Below are 21,655 nucleotides of genomic sequence, written 5' to 3' on the forward strand. Positions count from 1 at the left end.
CCACCAGGACCTCTACATCCGGCCTCTTCCCCTGAGGGATCATCTGAGTCCAACCACCAGGACCTCCACATCCGGCCTCTTCCCCTGAGGGATAATCTGAGACCAACCACCAGGACCTCCACATCCGGCCTCTTCACCTGAGGGATCATCTGAGACCAACCACCAGGACCTCCACATCCGGCCTCTTCCCCTGAGGGATCATCTGAGACCAACCACCAGGACCTCCACATCCGGCCTCTTCCCCTGAGGGATCATCTGAGACCAACCACCAGGACCTCCACATCCGGCCTCTCCCCCTGAGGGATCATCTGAGGCCAACCACCAGGACCTCCACATCCGGCCTCTTCCCCTGAGGGATCATCTGAGACCAACCACCAGGACCTCTACATCTGGCCTCTTCCCCTGAGGGATCATCTGAGACCCACCAGGACCTCCACATCCGGCCTCTTCCCCTGAGGGATCATCTGAGACCAACCACCAGGACCTCCACATCCGGCCTCTGCACCTGTGGGATGGTCTGAGACCAACCACCAGGACCTCCACATCCGGCCTCTTCACCTGTGGGATCATCTGAGACCAACCACCAGGACCTCCACATCCGGACTCTTCACCTGTGGGATGGTCTGAGACCAACCACCAGGACCTCTACATCCGGCCTCTTCACCTGTGGGATGGTCTGAGACCAACCACCAGGACCTCCACATCCGGCCTCTTCCCCTGAGGGATCATCTGAGACCAACCACCAGGACCTCCACATCCGGCCTCTTCCCCTGAGGGATCATCTGAGACCAACCACCAGGACCTCTACATCCCTCCTCTTCCCCTGAGGGATCATCTGAGACCAACCACCAGGACCTCCACATCCGGCCTCTTCCCGTGAGGGATAATCTGAGACCAACCACCAGGACCTCCACATCCGGCCTCTTCCCCTGAGGGATCATCTGAGACCAACCACCAGGACCTCCACATCCGGCCTCTTCCCCTGAGTGATCATCTGAGACCAACCACCAGGACCTCTACATCCCTCCTCTTCCCCTGTGGGATGGTCTGAGACCAACCACCAGGACCTCTACATCCGGCCTCTTCCCCTGAGGGATCATCTGAGACCAACCACCAGGACCTCCACATCCGGCCTCTTCACCTGAGGGATGGTCTGAGACCAACCACCAGGACCTCCACATCCGGCCTCTTCACCTGAGGGATGGTCTGAGACCAACCACCAGGACCTCCACATCCGGCCTCTTCACCTGAGGGATGGTCTGAGACCAACCACCAGGACCTCTACATCCGACCTCTCCCCCTGAGGGATGGTCTGAGACCAACCACCAGGACCTCCACATCCGGCCTCTTCCCCTGAGGGATCATCTGAGACCAACCACCAGGACCTCCACATCCGGCCTCTTCACCTGAGGGATGGTCTGAGACCAACCACCAGGACCTCCACATCCGGCCTCTTCACCTGAGGGATCATCTGAGACCAACCACCAGGACCTCTACATCCGGCCTCTTCACCTGAGGGATGGTCTGAGACCAACCACCAGGACCTCCACATCCGGCCTCTTCACCTGAGGGATGGTCTGAGACCAACCACCAGGACCTCCACATCCCTCCTCTTCCCCTGAGGGATGGTCTGAGACCAACCACCAGGACCTCTACATCCGGCCTCTTCACCTGAGGGATGGTCTGAGACCAACCACCAGGACAGCTGATGAAACGGTGGAGTTGTTGTTTTTTCTGTCTGTAATGAAGCCCTTTTGTAGGGAAAAAACTAAGTCTGATTTGCGCCCCTGTCAAGTCATGTGATGTAATCCACCGATTAGTACCTAATGAATTTATTTATGACTGATTTCCTTTTATTGAACTGTAACTTTGTTGCATTTATATATATTTGTTTTTGCCCAGTACAGTTCTGTAATATTATAATAATTATAATAATAAACAGAATGGATGGAGGTCTAGAGACTAGAGGAGACTGACTACTAGAGGAGACTGACTACTAGAGGAGACTGACCACTAGAGGAGAATAGAGGAGACTGACTACTAGAGGAGACTGACTACTAGAGGAGACTGACTAGAGGAGACTGACTAGAGGAGACTGACTACTAGAGGAGACTGACTACTAGAGGAGAATAGAGGAGACTGACTACTAGAGGAGACTAGCGGAGACTGACTACTATAAGAGACTAGCGGAGACTGACTACAGACTGACTACAAGAGGAGACTAGAGGAGACTGACTACAAGAGGAGAATAGAGGAGACTGACTACTAGAGGAGACTAGCGGAGACTGACTACAGACTGACTACAAGAGGAGACTAGAGGAGACTGACTACAAGAGGAGACTAGAGGAGACTGACTGCTAGAGGAGACTAGAGGACACTGACTACAGACTGACTACTAGAGGAGACTGACTACAGACTGACTACTAGAGGAGACTGACTACTAGGAGACTGACTACTAGGAGACTGACTACTAGAGGAGGCTGACTACTAGAGGAGGCTGACTACAGACTGACTACTGTAGGAGACTAGAGGAGGCTGACTACAGACTGACTACTAGAGGAGACTGACTACAGACTGACTACAGACTGACTACTAGAGGAGACTAGAGGAGACTGACTACAGACTGACTACTAGAGGAGACTAGAGGAGACTGACTACAGACTGACTACTAGAGGAGACTAGAGGACACTGACTACTAGAGGAGTATGACTACTAGAGGAGACTGACTACAGACTGACTGCTAGAGGAGACTGACTACAGACTGACTACTAGAGGAGACTGACTACAGACTGACTACTAGAGGAGACTAGAGGACACTGACTACTAGAGGAGACTGACTACTAGAGGAGACTGACTACAGACTGACTACTAGAGGAGACTGACAACAGACTGACTACAGACTGACTACTATCAAATCAAATCAAATTTTATTTGTCACATACACATGGTTAGCAGATGTTAATGCGAGTGTAATACTAGAAGTACTAGAGGAGACTGACTACAGACTGACTACTAGAGGAGACTAGAGGAGACTGACTACTAGAGGAGACTAGAGAAGACTACAGTACCCTAGTAAGGTAGTGTTGGGCTGAGTCACGTTGCCGCTGGGCACCAGGGAGGACCAGTTGAGAGAGAAGTGGAAGTGGTTGACTCCCACACGACGAATCTCTTCCACCTGAGGGGGGGTGGGGGTGGGGGGGGGGGGGGGGGGGGTGGAGATTACTTTCACACCATATCGTTGTAATTTGTTTTGTGCATAAACGTGGAGAAGATCTCCGACCTGCTGGCGGATGGTGGCGTAGTCGGCACAGTGCTGTGCCCTGCGGAGCGGCGGGGCCTGGAACCCCTCTAACCTCCTCAGCTCCCCGTTGCCTGTGATGTTCCATACGTACACACTGGGATCTACAAACTGGGTGGGGGTGGTCTCCACCTGGACACACACACACACACACACAAACAGACATATAAACACACACACACACACATATAAACACACACACACACACACACACACACATATAAACACACACACACACATAAACACACAAACACAAGCACACATAAACACAAACACACACACATATAAACACACACATAAACACACACACACAAACACAAACACACACACACATAAACACATAAACACACAAACACAAACACGCACATAAACACAAACACACAGAAAACACACAGAGGCACACACACACTGCGGTTGGTCAGGTTCATCCTGATCTGTTCTTTCTTAAGGGCAAAGGTTACCCTGTCACCATGGTAACTTCCAGCTGGCATCTACCACTTGTGTAAGCAAATATAAACTGTGACTCTGTGTCACACACACCAGCACGCAAGAGGAGGCCAATGGGGGCAAACAAATAATGGGTAGTGATTGTGTGTTGTGTGTTGTTTTTCTTAGTGAGCAAAGGCTATGTGTCCATGTGGCTCGTCCTGTTTATTTTTAAGAGTAGTAACTATGTGTATTCTTCTGCTGACCAGGGTTGAATGTAAGGTGGTACGGTCCAGTATGGTGTCTCAGTAAAATAAATACCAGGGTTGAATGTAAGGTGGTACGGTCCAGTACGGTGTCTCTGTAAAATAAATACCAGGGTTGAATGTAAGGTGGTACGGTCCAGTATGGTGTCTCAGTAAAATAAATACCAGGATTGAATGTAAGGTGGTACGGTCCAGTATGGTGTCTCGGTAGAATAAATACCAGGGTCGAATGTAAGGTGGTACGGTCCAGTATAGTCAGGGTACTTCCTACCGGTAAAACATGAGCCAATCACTATAATTAATACTGAAATGTCATGAAAACTGTCGGCTAATCACCATTATTTATCATTACCGCATGTCAGAGGCATGAAAAACATGTGAGCGAACGGACTTGAAAACAGGTGGTAGAGCCTACGCTCCGAAATGCCATGTGGTTCAACGAGAACAAAGGCAGAGATGATTGGACGACATGATCGGACGCATAAATTCTGACCAATCGACGATGGCCAAAAAATGTCCTTAGACTTTAAAAGATGTCGCTTTCTTTCTATTTTCAACTCGCTTGTTTGGAAATATGTTGCGAGTGGACGAACGAAGGAAAGGAGACCTTTGAAGTGATTTATTTGACAGTCAGATGAAAACGACCGGTTGTGTTTATGCCACAATAAAAGGTAACACAGTGTAAAAAGTTAAATGACACATTTTTTTTAATTTTTTTTTACAACTAAACCCCACGGAGGTTTCAATTGATTTAATATGGATTTATATTTGTAATTCTATGATTTTAGGCTCGTAAAAATGTTTGGCGAAAAAAACGTTACACACAGGAGGTCCCGATCCGGGTTAGAAATGACATCTACTTTCTGCCTTAGTAGGTAGTGGGGTCAGCAGTGGAATATAACCACAGGGTCGTAGGTTCAAATCCCCCTCATGACCGTGACCAATTTGTAGAAAATCACCCGTGTTAAATATAATATAACATAATGTTTGATACATGTTTAATAATAACCATTGAGCCGAGGCTTGTATCCAAGGCAACGAACGGTCACGCCTCTACAATCCCAGAGAGGCTTTGAAACATACTTTTTACAGTTACACGTTTTTTTTTTTCTAAAACAGAAAGTTCAATGTGTAAAAGATGCGATGACCAAAGCATTAAAAAAACGATGTGTCCCTTTATAACTAGATATTTAACTAGATATTTAACTAGATATTTGAGCAAACATTAACTCCAGGATGAACTTGAACTTGCGGCAGTTTCAGTGAGGTTGATATGTAGCTACGGGTTTACTGGAGCAGTCTGCTGCTGTTTGCTGTGCTGGCGCCACAGACTGATGCAACCCTGAGTACCGTTGTTATAAAATACCCCAACCCTCATTATAATACCCCAACCCTGAGTACCGTTGTTATAAAATACCCCAACCCTCATTATAATACCCCAACCCTGAGTACCGTTGTTATAAAATACCTCAAACCTCAGTAATGTCATTATAAAATACCCCAACCCTCATTATAATACCCCAACCCTGAGTACCGTTGTTATAAAATACCTCAAACCTCAGTAATGTCATTATAAAATACCCCAACCCTCATTATAATACCCCAACCCTGAGTACCGTTGTTATAAAATACCCCAAACCTCAGTAATGTCATTATAATACCCCAACCCTCATTATAATACCCCAACCCTCATTATAATACCCCAAAACTCATTATAATACCCAAACCCTCATTATAATACCCCAACCCTCATTATAATACCCCAACCCTGAGTACCGTCGTTATAAAATACCCCAACCCTCATTATAATACCCCAACCCTCAGTACTGTCATTATAATACCCCAACCCTGAGTACCGTCATTATATTATAACCCAACCCTCAGTACTGTCATTATAAAATACCCCAACCCTCATTACTGTCATTATATTATAACCCAACCCTCAGTACTGTCATTATAAAATATCCCAACCCTCATTACTGTCATTATAAAATACCCCAACCCTCATTATAATATCCCAACCCTCATTATAATACCCCAACCCTCATTATAATACCCCAACCCTCATTATAATACTCTAACCCTCATTATAATACCCCAACCCTCAGTACTGTCATTATAAAATACCCCAACCCTCATTAAAATACCCCAACCCTCAGTACTGTCATTATAAAATAGCCCAACCCTCATTATAATACCCCAACCCTCATTATAATACCACAACCCTCATTATAATACCCCAACTCTCATTATAATACCCCAACCCTGAGTACCGTCGTTATAAAATACCCCAACCCTCATTATAATACCCCAACCCTCAGTACTGTCATTATAATACCCCAACCCTGAGTACCGTCATTATATTATAACCCAACCCTCAGTACTGTCATTATAAAATACCCCAACCCTCATTACTGTCATTATATTATAACCCAACCCTCAGTACTGTCATTATAAAATATCCCAAACCTCATTACTGTCATTATAAAATACCCCAACCCTCATTATAATATCCCAACCCTCATTATAATACCCCAACCCTCATTATAATACCCCAACCCTCATTATAATACTCTAACCCTCATTATAATACCCCAACCCTCAGTACTGTCATTATAAAATACCCCAACCCTCATTAAAATACCCCAACCCTCAGTACTGTCATTATAAAATAGCCCAACCCTCATTATAATACCCCAACCCTCATTATAATACCACAACCCTCATTAAAATACCCCAACCCTCATTATAATACCCCAACCCTCATTATAATACCACAACCCTCATTAAAATACCCCAACCCTCATTATAATACCCCAAACCTCATTATAATACCCCAACCCTCATTAAAATACCCCAACCCTCATTATAATACCCCAACCCTCATTATAATACCCCGACCCTCATTATAATACCCCGACCCTCATTAAAATACCCCAACCCTCATTATAATACCCCAACCCTCATTATAATACCCGACCCTCATTATAATACCCTGACCCTCATTATAATACCCCAACCCTCAGTACTGTCATTATAAAATACCCCAACCCTCATTATAATACCCCATCCCTCAGTACTGTCATTATATAATACCCCAACCCTCAGCACTGTCATTATATAATAACCCAACCCTCATTAAAATACCCCAACCCTAATTATAATACCCCATCCCTCAGTACTGTCATTATATAATACCCCAACACTCATTATAATACTCTAACCCTCACTATAATACCCCAACCCTTAGTACTGTCATTATAATACCCCAACCCTCAGTACTGTCATTATAATACCCCAACCCTCAGTACTGTCGTTATAATACCCCATCCCTCAGTACTGTCATTATATAATACCCCAACACTCATTATAATACTCTAACCCTCATTATAATACCCCAACCCTCAGTACTGTCATTAAAATACCCCAACCCTCATTATAATACCCCAACCCTCATTACTGTCATTATAATACCCCAACCCTCAGTACTGTCATTATAATACCCCAACCCTCAATATAATACCCCAACCCTCATTATAATACTCCAACCCTCATTAGAATACCCCAACACCCAATACTGTCATTATAATACCCCAACCCTCATTATAATACCCCAACCCTCATTATAATACTCTAACCCTCATTATAATACTCCAACCCTCATTATAATACTCTAACCCTCATTATAATAATCTAACCCTCATTATAATACCACAACCCTCATTAAAATACCCCAACCCTCATTATAATACCCCATCCCTCAGTACTGTCATTATATAATACCCCAACACTCATTATAATACTCTAACCCTCATTATAATACCCCAACCCTTAGTACTGTCATTATAATACCCCAACCCTCAGTACTGTCATAAAATACCCCAACCCTCATTATAATACCCCAACCCTCAGTACTGTCATTAAAATACCCCAACCCTCATTATAATACCCCAACCCTCAGTACTGTCATTATAATACTCCAACCCTCATTATAATACTCCAACCCTCATTATAATACTCTAACCCTCATTATAATACCCCAACCCTTAGTACTGTCATTATAATACCCCAACCCTCAGTACTGTCATAAAATACCCCAACCCTCATTATAATACCCCAACCCTCAGTACTGTCATTAAAATACCCCAACCCTCATTATAATATCCCAACCCTCAGTACTGTCATTATAATACCCCAACCCTCATTATAATACTCCAACCCTCATTATAATACTCTAACCCTCATTATAATAATCTAACCCTCATTATAATACCACAACCCTCATTAAAATACCCCAACCCTCATTATAATACCCCATCCCTCAGTACTGTCATTATATAATACCCCAACACTCATTATAATACTCTAACCCTCATTATAATACCCCAACCCTTAGTACTGTCATTATAATACCCCAACCCTCAGTACTGTCATAAAATACCCCAACCCTCATTATAATACCCCAACCCTCAGTACTGTCATTAAAATACCCCAACCCTCATTATAATACCCCAACCCTCAGTACTGTCATTATAATACTCCAACCCTCATTATAATACTCCAACCCTCATTATAATACTCTAACCCTCATTATAATACCCCAACCCTTAGTACTGTCATTATAATACCCCAACCCTCAGTACTGTCATAAAATACCCCAACCCTCATTATAATACCCCAACCCTCAGTACTGTCATTAAAATACCCCAACCCTCATTATAATATCCCAACCCTCAGTACTGTCATTATAATACCCCAACCCTCATTATAATACTCCAACCCTCATTATAATACTCTAACCCTCATTATAATAATCTAACCCTCATTATAATACCACAACCCTCATTAAAATACCCCAACCCTCATTATAATACCCCAACCCTCATTATAATACCCCAACCCTCATTAAAATACCCCAACCCTCATTATAATACCCCAACCCTCATTATAATACCCCGACCCTCATTATAATACCCCGACCCTCATTAAAATACCCCAACCCTCATTATAATACCCCAACCCTCATTATAATACCTGACCCTCATTATAATACCCCGACCCTCATTATAATACCCCAACCCTCAGTACTGTCATTATAAAATACCCCAACCCTCATTATAATACCCCATCCCTCAGTACTGTCATTATATAATACCCCAACCCTCAGCACTGTCATTATATAATAACCCAACCCTCATTAAAATACCCCAACCCTCATTATAATACCCCAACCCTCATTATAATACCCCAACCCTCATTAAAATACCCCAACCCTCATTATAATACCCCAACCCTCATTATAATACCCCGACCCTCATTATAATACCCCGACCCTCATTAAAATACCCCAACCCTCATTATAATACCCCAACCCTCATTATAATACCCGACCCTCATTATAATACCCCATCCCTCAGTACTGTCATTATATAATACCCCAACACTCATTATAATACTCTAACCCTCATTATAATACCCCAACCCTTAGTACTGTCATTATAATACCCCAACCCTCAGTACTGTCATTAAAATACCCCAACCCTCATTATAATACCCCAACCCTCATTACTGTCATTATAATACCCCAACCCTCAGTACTGTCATTATAATACCCCAACCCTCAATATAATACCCCAACCCTCAATATAATACCCCAACCCTCAATATAATACCCCAACCCTCATTATAATACTCCAACCCTCATTAGAATACCCCAACACCCAATACTGTCATTATAATACCCCAACCCTCAGTACTGTCATTATAATACCCCAACCCTCATTATAATACTCCAACCCTCATTATAATACTCCAACCCTCATTATAATACTCTAACCCTCATTATAATACTCCAACCCTCATTATAATACTCCAACCCCTCATTATAATACTCCAACCCTCATTATAATACTCCAACCCTCATTATAATACTCCAACCCTCATTATAATACTCCAACCCTCATTATAATACTCTAACCCTCATTATACTACTCCAACCCTCATTATAATACTCCAACCCTCATTATAATAATCTAACCCTCATTATAATACTCCAAACCTCATTATAATACTCTAACCCTCATTATAATAGTCTAACCCTCATTACAGTACTCTAACCCTCATTATAATACTCCAACCCTCAGTACTGTCATTATAATCCTCCATGTTCATTCCACCTTGGGACTTTAGACTGGTGCTTGGCCAACCTAACTTTTGCATGTTCTACCCTGGCCCCACAACAAACGTACCCCCCCCCCCACACACACACACGCACACGCACACAGACACAGACACACACACAGACACACACACACACACACACACACACACACACAGACCTGTATAGAGTTGGCGGACACCCCCCAGGCGAAGTCACAGGGGAAAACTCCCTGAGCTGGTCTGTTCTCGGGCAGCTGGGGAAAACCATTCTTCTGGATCAACTTCCTGTAACCATCATCGTCATCACCATCATCATCACCATCATCATCATTACCATCATCATCATCACCATCATCACCATCATCATCACCATCATCATCATCACCATCATCGCCATCACCATCGTCATCATCACCATCGTCATCATCATCATCATCGTCACCATCACCATCACTATTAACATCATTATTAATTGTATCATCTAACCAATCAATCCCCCCCCCCCAAAAAAATGAATGAAAAGCAAAACAGACTTGTAGAAGTTGGCGGAGGTCTTGGGTCTCCTCTTGAGGTTGTGTGTGTCGAAGTCGACGTAGTAGAGGCCTCTGCGTATATCATACTCTCTGTGCCATTCAAACCCATCCAGCAGGGACCAGTGGGTGTAGCCAATCACATTCACCCCGTCGTACTTGATCGCTACGGCGACAAGTTCAAGTTCAGAAAATATCGTCGCATAAACAGTATGAAATGAGACGCTAGTTATACTGAACAAAAAAATATTAAACGCAATATGCAACAATTTTCAAAGATTTTACCGAGTTGCAATTCATACAAGGGAATCGGTACATTTGAAATACATTCACTAGGCTCTAATCTATTGATTTCACGTGACTGGGAATATAGATATACATCGTTTTGATGTCTTCACTATTATCCTACAATGTAGAAAATAGTATAAATAAAATAAAGAAAAGCCATTGAATGAGTAGATGTTCGAAATCTTTTTGACCGGTAGTGTGTGTGTATATGGTCGTCACTAGCAGGGATGGGTCAAAATTACAAGAGGTACTGTTGCATGTCGGTCTAGATGATTTATGGGTTGATCATGTTAAAATATTAAATCAATCGCCTGTCTACGGCGCAGGAACCACCGACTCGCTGCATTTTTCTACTATCAAGACAGCTGCGGGTAACTCTTAAACTGCTTCGGACGGCTCGTGAGGTCTTCGAAATATCTGTCCATTTAGGTGCTACTTTTATAACTGAAGAGGTTTCTTGCATAGCTTTTTAAAAAAAAAAAATTTTTACCATCAGAGTAGGAGTAAACGTCTCTATTCTCAACACTATGATCAAGATTCAACACCGAGATGCCGTCTGGGTACGGACCCAGAGCTAGCACGACTGATTCAACCTCGTCAGGTATTCAATCAAGCCCTTAACTAGGTGATCAGGTACCTAGTTCAGGGCAAAATTGTGAAACGTCTGGGGGTCACCGAGGAGATAAGATGAGAACCACTGATCTAGAAAGGGGGTTATTTTGGGGTTAAATGTTTGGGTTCAAAGAGAGGGGGTGGGGGAAGAGGACAGGGATGGGTGGATATAGAGAGGCAGAGAAGGAGAGGGAAGTGGACCCTGGTCTAAAGTAGTGCACGATAAAGACTGAACGCAGAGTTCATGATCGAAACCGTACAGTGTGTGCGTTATTAGCCAATGCTACTCACATTTCAGTGTCTCCATAATGAACCTCTTGAGGTAATACATGTTCTTAGAGTCCTCTGTCTTGATGTCTCCCTGGACAAACCTTATATGTAGGAATTACAGCTTTTACAGTTCAACACAGACTACAGTTTATAACAGACTACAGTTCATAACAGACTAGAGGTCAAAACAGACTACAGTTTATAACATAGACTACAGTTCATAACATAGACTACAGTTTATAACATAGACTACAGTTTATAACATAGAAAACTGTACATAACATAGACTACAGTTTATAACAGACTACAGTTTATAACATAGACTACTGTTCATAACATAGACTACTGTTCATAACATAGACTACAGGTCAAAACATAGACTACAGTTTATAACAGATGACAATTCATAACATAGACTACCGTTTATAACATAGACTACAGTTTATAATATAGACTACAGGTCAAAACAGACTACAGTTTATAACATAGACTACAGTTTATAACAGACTACAGTTCATAACATAGACTACAGTTTATAACATAGACTACAGTTTATAACATAGACTACAGTTTATAACAGGCTACAGTTTATAACAGACTACTGTTCATAACATAGGCTACTGTTCATAACATAGACTACAGTTTATATCAGACTACAGTTTATAACATAGACTACCGTTCATAACATAGACTACCGTTCATAACATAGACTACTGTTCATAACATAGACTACTGTTCATAACATAGACTACAGTTTATAACATAGACTACAGTTTATAACAGACTACAGTTTATAACATAGACTACAGTTTATAACATAGACTACAGGTCAAAACATAGACTACAGTTTATAACATAGACTACAGTTTATAACAGACGACAATTCATAACAGAGACGACAGTATCAAAACAGACTACAGGTCAAAACAGACTACAGTTCATAACATAGACTACAGTTCATAACATAGACTACTGTTCATAACATAGACTACAGTTCATTACACACTACAGAATATAACAGACTACAGATTATAACAGACTACAGTTTATAACAGACTACAGTTTATAACATAGACTACAGTTTATAACATAGACTACAGGTCAAAACATAGACTACAGTTTATAACATAGACTACAGTTTATAACAGACGACAATTCATAACAGAGACGACAGTATCAAAACAGACTACAGGTCAAAACAGACTACAGTTCATAACATAGACTACAGTTCATAACATAGACTACTGTTCATAACATAGACTACAGTTCATTACACACTACAGAATATAACAGACTACAGATTATAACAGACTACAGTTTATAACAGACTACAGTTTATAACATAGACTACAGTTTATAACATAGACTACAGTATCAAAACAGACTACAGATTATAACAGACTACAGTTCATAACAGCATAGTAACAGGGTAATAACTGGGTAATAACAGTATAATAACAGGGTAATAACAGCATAGCATAACATAAGAGACTAATCATCTTTCTGTAGGCATTAACTCTGCCGTGGCTTGTTGGCCAAAGTCTATGGCGAAATGAATGGGGTTTTTGGAGGGTTTTTGGATAAACGCTGAAAATAAGGTTTGTGGTAAACACAGGCTAAGGATATCTTATAATATCCATCAGCTAACGTCACTTTTTCAGAAAGTATTCAGACCCCTTGACTTTTTCCATATTTTGTTAGGTTAAAGCCTTATTCTAAAATGTATTTTTTTTTTATGTTCCCCTCATCAATATACACACAATACCCTATAATGACATCACAGTACCCAATAATGACATCACAATACCCCATAATGACATCACAATACCACATAATGACATCACAAAACCCCATAATGACATCACAGTACCCAATAATGACATCACAAAACCTCATAATGACATCACAATACCACATAATGACATCACAATACCCCATAATGACATCACAATACCCCATAATGACAAAGCAAAAACAGGTTTTTAGAAATGTTTGCAGATACAGATAAATATATATAAAAAAATCTGAAATATCACATTTACATAAATATTCAGATGGCAGCGATTACAGCCTCAAGTCTTCTTGGGTATGAAGCTACAAGCTTGGCACACCTGTATTTGGGGAGTTTCTCACATTCTTCTCTGCAGATCCTCTCAAGCTCTGTCAGGTTGGACGCAGGAGTCTCTGCAGAGCTATTTTCAGGTCTCTCCAGAGATGTTAGATCGGGTTCTGGTACGGGCTCTGGCTGGGCCACTCAAGGTCATTCAGAGAATTGTCCCGAAGCAACTCCTGTGTTGTCTTGGCTGTTTGCTTAGGGTCGTTATCCTGTTGGAAAGTGAACCTTCGCCCCAGTCTGAGGTCCTGAGCTCTTTCGGCGGCAGGTAGTGGTTAGAGCTTTGGACTAGTAACCGAAAGGTTGCAAGATCGAATCCCAGAGCTGACAAGGTACAAATCTGTCGTTCTGCCCCTGAACAAGGCAGGGAACCCACTGTTCCCCTGAACAAGGCAGGGAACCCACTGTTCCTAGACCAGTTAACCCACTGTTCCTAGACCAGTCAACCCACTGTTCCTAGACCAGTTAACCCACTGTTCCTAGACCAGTTAACCCACTGTTCCTAGACCAGTTAACCCACTGTTCCTAGACCAGTTAACCCACTGTTCCCCTGAACAAGGCAGTTCCTAGACCAGTTAACCCACTGTTCCCCTGAACAAGGCAGTTCCTAGACCAGTTAACCCACTGTTCCCCAGTAAGGCTGTCATTGTAAATAATAGTTTGTGCCTAACTGACTTGCCAAGTTAAATAAAGGTAAAATAAAATAAAAGTTTTAAAAAAAAGATGATCAATGGAAACAGGATGAGTGTCACGCCCTGATCTGTTTCACCTGTTCCTGTGATTGTCTCCTCCCCCTCCAGGTGTCGCTGATTTTCCCCAGTGTATTTATCCCTGTGTTTCCTGTCTCCCTGTACCAGTGTATTTATCCCTGTGTTTCCTGTCTCTCTGTGCCAGTGTATTTATCCCTGTGTTTCCTGTCTCCCTGTACCAGTGTATTTATCCCTGTGTTTCCTGTCTCTCTGTGCCAGTGTATTTAGCCCTGTGTTTCCTGTCTCTCTGTGCCAGTGTATTTATCCCTGTGTTTCCTGTCTCTGTGTGCCAGTGTATTTATCCCTGTGTTTCCTGTCTCTCTGTGCCAGTGTATTTATCCCTGTGTTTCCTGTCTCTCTGTGCCAGTGTATTTATCCCTGTGTTTCCTGTCTGTGTGCCAGTTCTTCTTGTATGCTTAGTCAAGTCAACCAGCTTGTTTTCCCCCGTACTCCTTTTCTATGATCTGTTTGCCCTGACCTTGTATCTGTCTGCCCTGACCTTGAATCTGCCTGCCCTGACCTTGAATCTGCCTGCCCTGACCTTGAATCTGCCTGCCCTGACCTTGAATCTGCCTGCCCTTCGGTACCTCCTGGACTCTGATCTGGTTGTGACCTTTTTACCTGTCCACGACCATTCTCTTGCCTTCCCCATTTTGGATTATTAAACATTGTAAGACTCCAACCATCTGTTTCCTGTGTCTGCATCTGGGTCTCGTCTTGTGCCGTGATACCTGAGCTCAATTTTGAGTCTCATAGCAAAGGGTCTTTACTTACATAAAATAAGGTATTTCTGTTTTTATTTTAATTACATTTGCAAAAAAATAATAATCTAAAAACCTGTTTTCACTCTGTCATTATGTTGAATTGCATGTAGATTGATGAGGATTTGTAATGTTTTATTTTTCATCCATTTTAGAATGGATGAAACGTACCAAAATGTGGAAAAAGTCAAGGGGTCTGATATTACCTTATAGAACCAAAACCTAATAAACCTAATAAAATATCCTAAACTGGTATTAACCTCAGACCGTATTTGTGTTTATCCCAAAACCCCATAATTTCCCCCTTATGAACGGCTGAACGTACCAGGGGTAACTAATTTCCGTTACATAGGATTACAAGCTGGCGAGCTCTATGTCCTCTGTCCTGATATCTCCCTGGACAACCCTGTGTTATTATGTAGTAGTAACAGTTATTAGTACAGTTCATAACATGACATAGACTGCAGTTCATAACATATAACAATGCATAACATAGACTACAGTTCATAACATATAACATGACATAACATAGACTACAGTTCATAACATATAGCATGACATAACATAGACTACAGTTCATAACATATAACATGACATAACATAGACTACAGTTCATAACATACAACATGACATAACATAGACTACAGTTCATAACATATAGCATGACATAACATAGACTACAGTTCATAACATGACATAGACTACAGTTCATAACATATAACATAACATAGACTACAGTTCATAACATATAACATGACAAAGACTGCAGTTCATAACATATAACAATGCATAACATAGACTACAGTTCATAACATATAACATGACATAACATAGACTACAGTTCATAACATATAGTATGACATAACATAGACTGCAGTTCATAACATATAACAATGCATAACATAGACTACAGTTCATAACATATAACATGACATAACATAGACTACAGTTCATAACATTTAACATGACATAACATAGACTACAGTTCATAACATATAGCATGACATAACATAGACTACAGTTCATAACATATAACAATGCACAACCCTGTGTTATTATGTAGTAGTAACAGTTATTAGTACAGTTCATAACATGGCATAGACTACAGTTCATAACATATAACATGACATAGACTACAGTTCATAACATATAACATGGCATAACATAGACTACAGTTCATATCATAACATAACATAGACTACAATTCATAACATAACATAGACTACAGTTCATAACATGACATAACCTAGACTACAGTTCATAACATATAACATGACATAACATAGACTACAGTTCATATCATAACATAACATAGACTACAATTCATAACATGACATAACATAGACTACAGTTCATAACATATAACATGACATAACATAGACTACAGTTCATAACATATAACATGACATAACATAGACTACAGTTCATAACATGACATAACATAGACTACAGTTCATAACATATAACATGGCATAACATAGACTACAGTTCATAACATTACATAGACTACAGTTCATAACATATAACATGACATAACATAGATTACAGTTCATAACAATACATAACATGACATAACATAGACTACAGTTCCTAACATATAAAATGACATAACATAGACTACAGTTCATAACATACAACATGACATAACATAGACTACAGTTTATAACATATAACATGACATAACATAGACTACAGTTCATAACATATCATAACATAACACAGACTAATGTTCACATCATGACATGACATAACAGACTACAGTTCATAACATATCATAACATAACACAGACTAATGTTCACATCATAACATGACATAACATAGACTACAGTTAATATCATAACATAACATAACATAGACTACGGTTCATAACATAGACTACAGTTCATATCATAACATAGCTGCATCTCATCCATATCACAGTCTGAGTTGTGGTATATTTCCATAACACGACACAACGCGATGCACAACAGTAACCTACCAGCCACTCTCTACTATGTAGATGGGTGGGTTGTCGTACTCTGCTCTGATCCAGTATAGCAGCATCCTCAGGTCCAGAACTTCAATCTGGCCAAATTTGAGACTGACGTCAATCAGCTGGTAGCTCAGAGAAGGACCATGGGACAGAGCAAAGAAGTCAGCGGTCCCCCTCACCTCATCCCTCTCTGCCTGGATAGAGGAAAGGAGAGGAAATGAGAGGAGATGAGAGGAGAGGGGAGGAGATGAGAGGAGATGGGAGGAGAAGGGATGAGAGGAGAGGAGATGGGAAGAGATGGGAGGAGAGGGGATGAAAGGGGAGGAGAGGAGAGGAGGTGAGAGGAGAGGAGATGAGAGGGAATGAGAGGAGAGGAAAGGGAATGAGAGGAGATGAGATTTGAGGAGAGGGGAGGGGATGAGAGGAGAGGGGATCAGAGGGGATGAGAGGGGAGGGGATCAGAGGGGATGAGAGGAGAGGGGAGGAGAAGGGATGAGAGGAGAGGGAAAGAGATGAGAGGAGAAGAGAGGGGATGAGAGGAGAGGGGAGGAGAAGGGATGAGAGAAGGAGAGGGGAGGGTAAGGGATGAGTGGAGAGGGGAGGAGAAGGGATGAGAGGAGAGGAGAGGAGAGGGGAGGAGAAGGGATGAAAGGGGAGGGATGAAAGGGGAGGGATGAGAGGAGAGGGGAGGAGAAGGGATGAGAGATGAGGAGAGGGGAGGATAAGGGATGAGAGGAGAGGAGTGGAGAGGAGAAGGGATGAGAGGAGAATAACTTTCAATCTGTTGCAAAATAGAATAACAATATAACTTTCTAAAGGGAACAGGGTCCTGATCAAAAGAAGTGCACTTTAGAGGGAATAGCGTGCCATTTGGGACGGAGGGGAAGGGCCTATTCTATTCTACGTGACTGTGTGAAGGAGGGCAGGTAGAGTGGGGCTAGTCTCTATACTAGTACTCAGGTTGAGAACCGCTGCCCTGGGTCTAGGCTAACCCCGGGCTACGTGCCTGTGTGAATGAGGGCAGGCGGTGGGACAGGTTGTGCTTCATGCTAGGGGGGTAATCTCCATCAATGAAGAGGGGTCTGGCGAACCAGCCCAACACAAAGTCCAAGGACCACTGACACGCCTGCAGGCTCTCACGCCGTGTCCTGCTGGGCTTGATCCAATGGGAGGCCAGCGCCATTGAAACTTTCCCCTGCTGCTGGGGCCGGTAGTGGCGGTCGTAGAGGTGCCACGCTGCAGCATGAGCCTGGGGGGAGGAGGGGAGGAGAGGAGAGGAGAGGAGAGGGGAGGGGAGGGGAGGGGAGGGGAGAGGAGAGGAGAGGAGAGGAGAGGAGAGGAGAGGAGAGGAGAGGAGAGGAGGAGAGGACAGGAGGAGAGGACAGGAGGAGAGGAGAGGAGAGGAGAGGAGAGGACAGGACAGGACAGGACAGGACAGGAGGAGAGGATAGGGGAGAGGAGAGGAGAGGAGAGGAGAGGAGAGGAGAGGAGAGGAGAGGAGAGGAGAGGGGAGGGGAGAGGAGAGGAGAGGAGAGGAGAGGAGAGGAGAGGAGAGGAGAGAGAAAGAGACAGAGACAGAGACAGAGACAGAGACAGAGAAAGAGACAGAGACAGAGACAGAGACAGAGACAGAGACAGAGACAGAGAAAGAGACAGAGACAGAGAAAGAGACAGAGACAGAGACAGAGACAGAGAAAGAGACAGAGACAGAGACAGAGACAGAGAAAGAGACAGAGACAGAGACAGAGACAGAGGCAGAGGGAGAGACAGAGGGAGAGACAGAGACAGAGGGACAGAGACAGAGACAGAGACAGAGAGAGAGACAGAGACAGAGACAGAGACAGAGGGAGAGACAGAGAGAGAGACAGAGAGAGAGACAGAGACAGAGGGACAGAGACAGAGACAGAGAGAGAGAGAGAGACAGAGAGAGAGACAGAGACAGAGACAGAGACAGAGAGAGACAGAGACAGAGACAGAGACAGAGAGACAGAGACAGAGACAGAGACAGAGACAGAGACAGAGAAAGAGACAGAGACAGAGACAGAGGGAGAGACAGAGACAGAGACAGAGACAGAGAGAGAGACAGAGACAGAGAGAGAGACAGAGACAGAGACAGAGACAGAGACAGAGAGACAGAGACAGAGACAGAGAGAGACAGAGACAGAGACAGAGAGACAGAGACAGAGACAGAGGGATGGAGATAAATTGTTTTGAATGTAAAGAATATATATATATTTCAAATGAGATTATTCTGCTTTTCCATTATTTTATTTAATGTATTTGACCATTTAGAACACAATTCAAGCACACAATGCATTTTAAATCATGCAGAATATCAAGACAAAATAATTGTAACAAATTACAGTATTTTTACATTGTGGTCCTCTAATGACGACAGTGACATTCCAGTGAATAAACTCTGACGCAGAGTTGAACGGTCCTAAATGTCCTAAATGACATCCACATTCCCTTCATAGTGCACTATTTTGTACCTGGTCAAAAAAGCATTGCACTATATAGGGAATAGTGTGCTATTTTGGAAGGGGACCTGTGATTTAGTGCTCTCACTCTCTCACCTTGAGGAGGTTGTGTCCCACTCTAAACGGCAGGTCCGGGTCATTCTTGATTCCCGGAGCCACCTTCCCAGTACCGTACCCGTTCCACGCCACCAGGAACGGGTTGTCTATCGTGATCCAATACTTCACATCGTCACCGAATGTTTGGAAACAGAAATCTGCATAATCACGGAAAAGCTCCACGAGCGCTGGGTCGCTCCACCCGCCGAACGTTCTCTGCAGGTTGTCAGGTAAGTCCCAGTGATATAGCGTGATCACCGGCTGCACGTTGATCTCCTTCAGTTTCCGTATTAGCGTCCGGTAGTAGTTGGTACCGATCTCGTTGTAGCTACCGCGGCTGCCGTTTGGAAATATCCGCGACCACGAGAGCGAGAAGCGGTAGTGACTGACCCCGAGCTGTTTGAGCGCCCGGACGTCGCTTTGGGTGTTATGGTAGCTGTCGCTGCCAACGTCCCCGGTAGCTATCCGGTTCCCGCCGCGCGTAAAAGTGTCCCAAATGGACAGGCCCTTCCCGTCTTTCTCAAACGCACCCTCCACCTGGTAAGCTGCTGTTCCAACCGCCCACATGAAGTTGTCAGGAAAGGTGTCGTAGAGGAAAGCTTTGTCACCGGGATAGTCCAATTTACTAAACCTCTCCCACGTCTTCAACCCAGCGCCCGGACCCGCGACTGCCCGGTACAACTCACAAGAAATGACCAGAACAAACGTCATGAAACGAGGGAGTTGCATCGCGCCGACTGCGTTAAGTTGAGTGAGGTCATTTACCGTGATAGAAACCATTATAGACTTAATTATACAAATCGATATCCTATATAATCCATACAACCAATAGCTAGGCTACTTTAGTAGGCATATTGTCCCTACTTGTTGTGTCCTCTGAAGCGCAAACAGCCGGTTACTAGCTAGTCTATAAACGCAACTGGATGCGACAACTCCAGCACCTTTCCCCTCCTCTTCCCCCGGGACCCCGGTTAGCAGCAGCAGATCTATCAATGATTAGCCAAAAACCTTCCACGCGTAACTGACGGTCTCCGGGAGCCGGTCAATGTTACCGACCGATAATGACCAATCTCTCTCCAGGCAGGGCCATTAGCACAGGAAAGACAGATGACACTGTTTATACACCATGAGAGGAAGGGGCAATAGGAATCTCCTTTAAGTCCCAAATGGTGCCCTATTCCCTTTAAAAAGCACTATTGACCAGTCTCCCTTACGGCTCTGGTCAAAAGTAGTACACATTATAGCAAACAGGATGTCATTTGGGAAGTGACAGGTAGGTCTGTAGTTGCCAAGGATTGCATTTTAATACAATATTTACCAAAGTCTACAGAATGTTTACAATGCAATAATCTTCTGTTTGCAGGGTCACTGAGATCATCGTCTTCACCCATACTGCAAATGTATTATTTAGGACTATCAAATCTGTATGAAATGCATAACACACACACACACACACACACACACACACACACACACACACACACACACACACACACACACACCCCTATGGGCGGCCCAGGTGCTAAAGCTCTTGTTGACATCAACATGACGACATCATTATATGGTCCCAGCTGCCTGGGGATACGTAATTAAATGACCCACAATTTAAAATATTACCCATGATGCATCTTGAC

General features: G+C 43.1%; 1 protein-coding gene across 1 annotated transcript in view; it reads right to left on the reverse strand.

Moving 5' to 3' along the window:
• kl (klotho) overlaps positions 1 to 21,405 on the reverse strand; it is a 52,821-nt gene extending 31,416 nt beyond the window's left edge. Inside the window, exons 1-8 of the mRNA XM_090188782.1 lie at positions 20,022 to 21,405; positions 18,448 to 18,694; positions 17,452 to 17,635; positions 11,871 to 11,950; positions 10,683 to 10,845; positions 10,329 to 10,434; positions 3,281 to 3,430; positions 3,069 to 3,175 (exon numbers count right to left, since the gene is read on the reverse strand). Coding sequence (XP_090044908.1) covers positions 3,069 to 3,175; positions 3,281 to 3,430; positions 10,329 to 10,434; positions 10,683 to 10,845; positions 11,871 to 11,950; positions 17,452 to 17,635; positions 18,448 to 18,694; positions 20,022 to 20,801 — 1,817 coding nt within the window. The 5' untranslated portion in view covers positions 20,802 to 21,405. The remainder of the gene's footprint in view (positions 1 to 3,068; positions 3,176 to 3,280; positions 3,431 to 10,328; positions 10,435 to 10,682; positions 10,846 to 11,870; positions 11,951 to 17,451; positions 17,636 to 18,447; positions 18,695 to 20,021) is intronic.
• Positions 21,406 to 21,655: the final 250 nt, after the last annotated feature.

Source organism: Oncorhynchus mykiss, chromosome 10 (genome assembly GCF_057628025.1).
Source record: "Oncorhynchus mykiss isolate SJ-2025 chromosome 10, ASM5762802v1, whole genome shotgun sequence".
Lineage (NCBI taxonomy): Eukaryota > Metazoa > Chordata > Actinopteri > Salmoniformes > Salmonidae > Oncorhynchus > Oncorhynchus mykiss.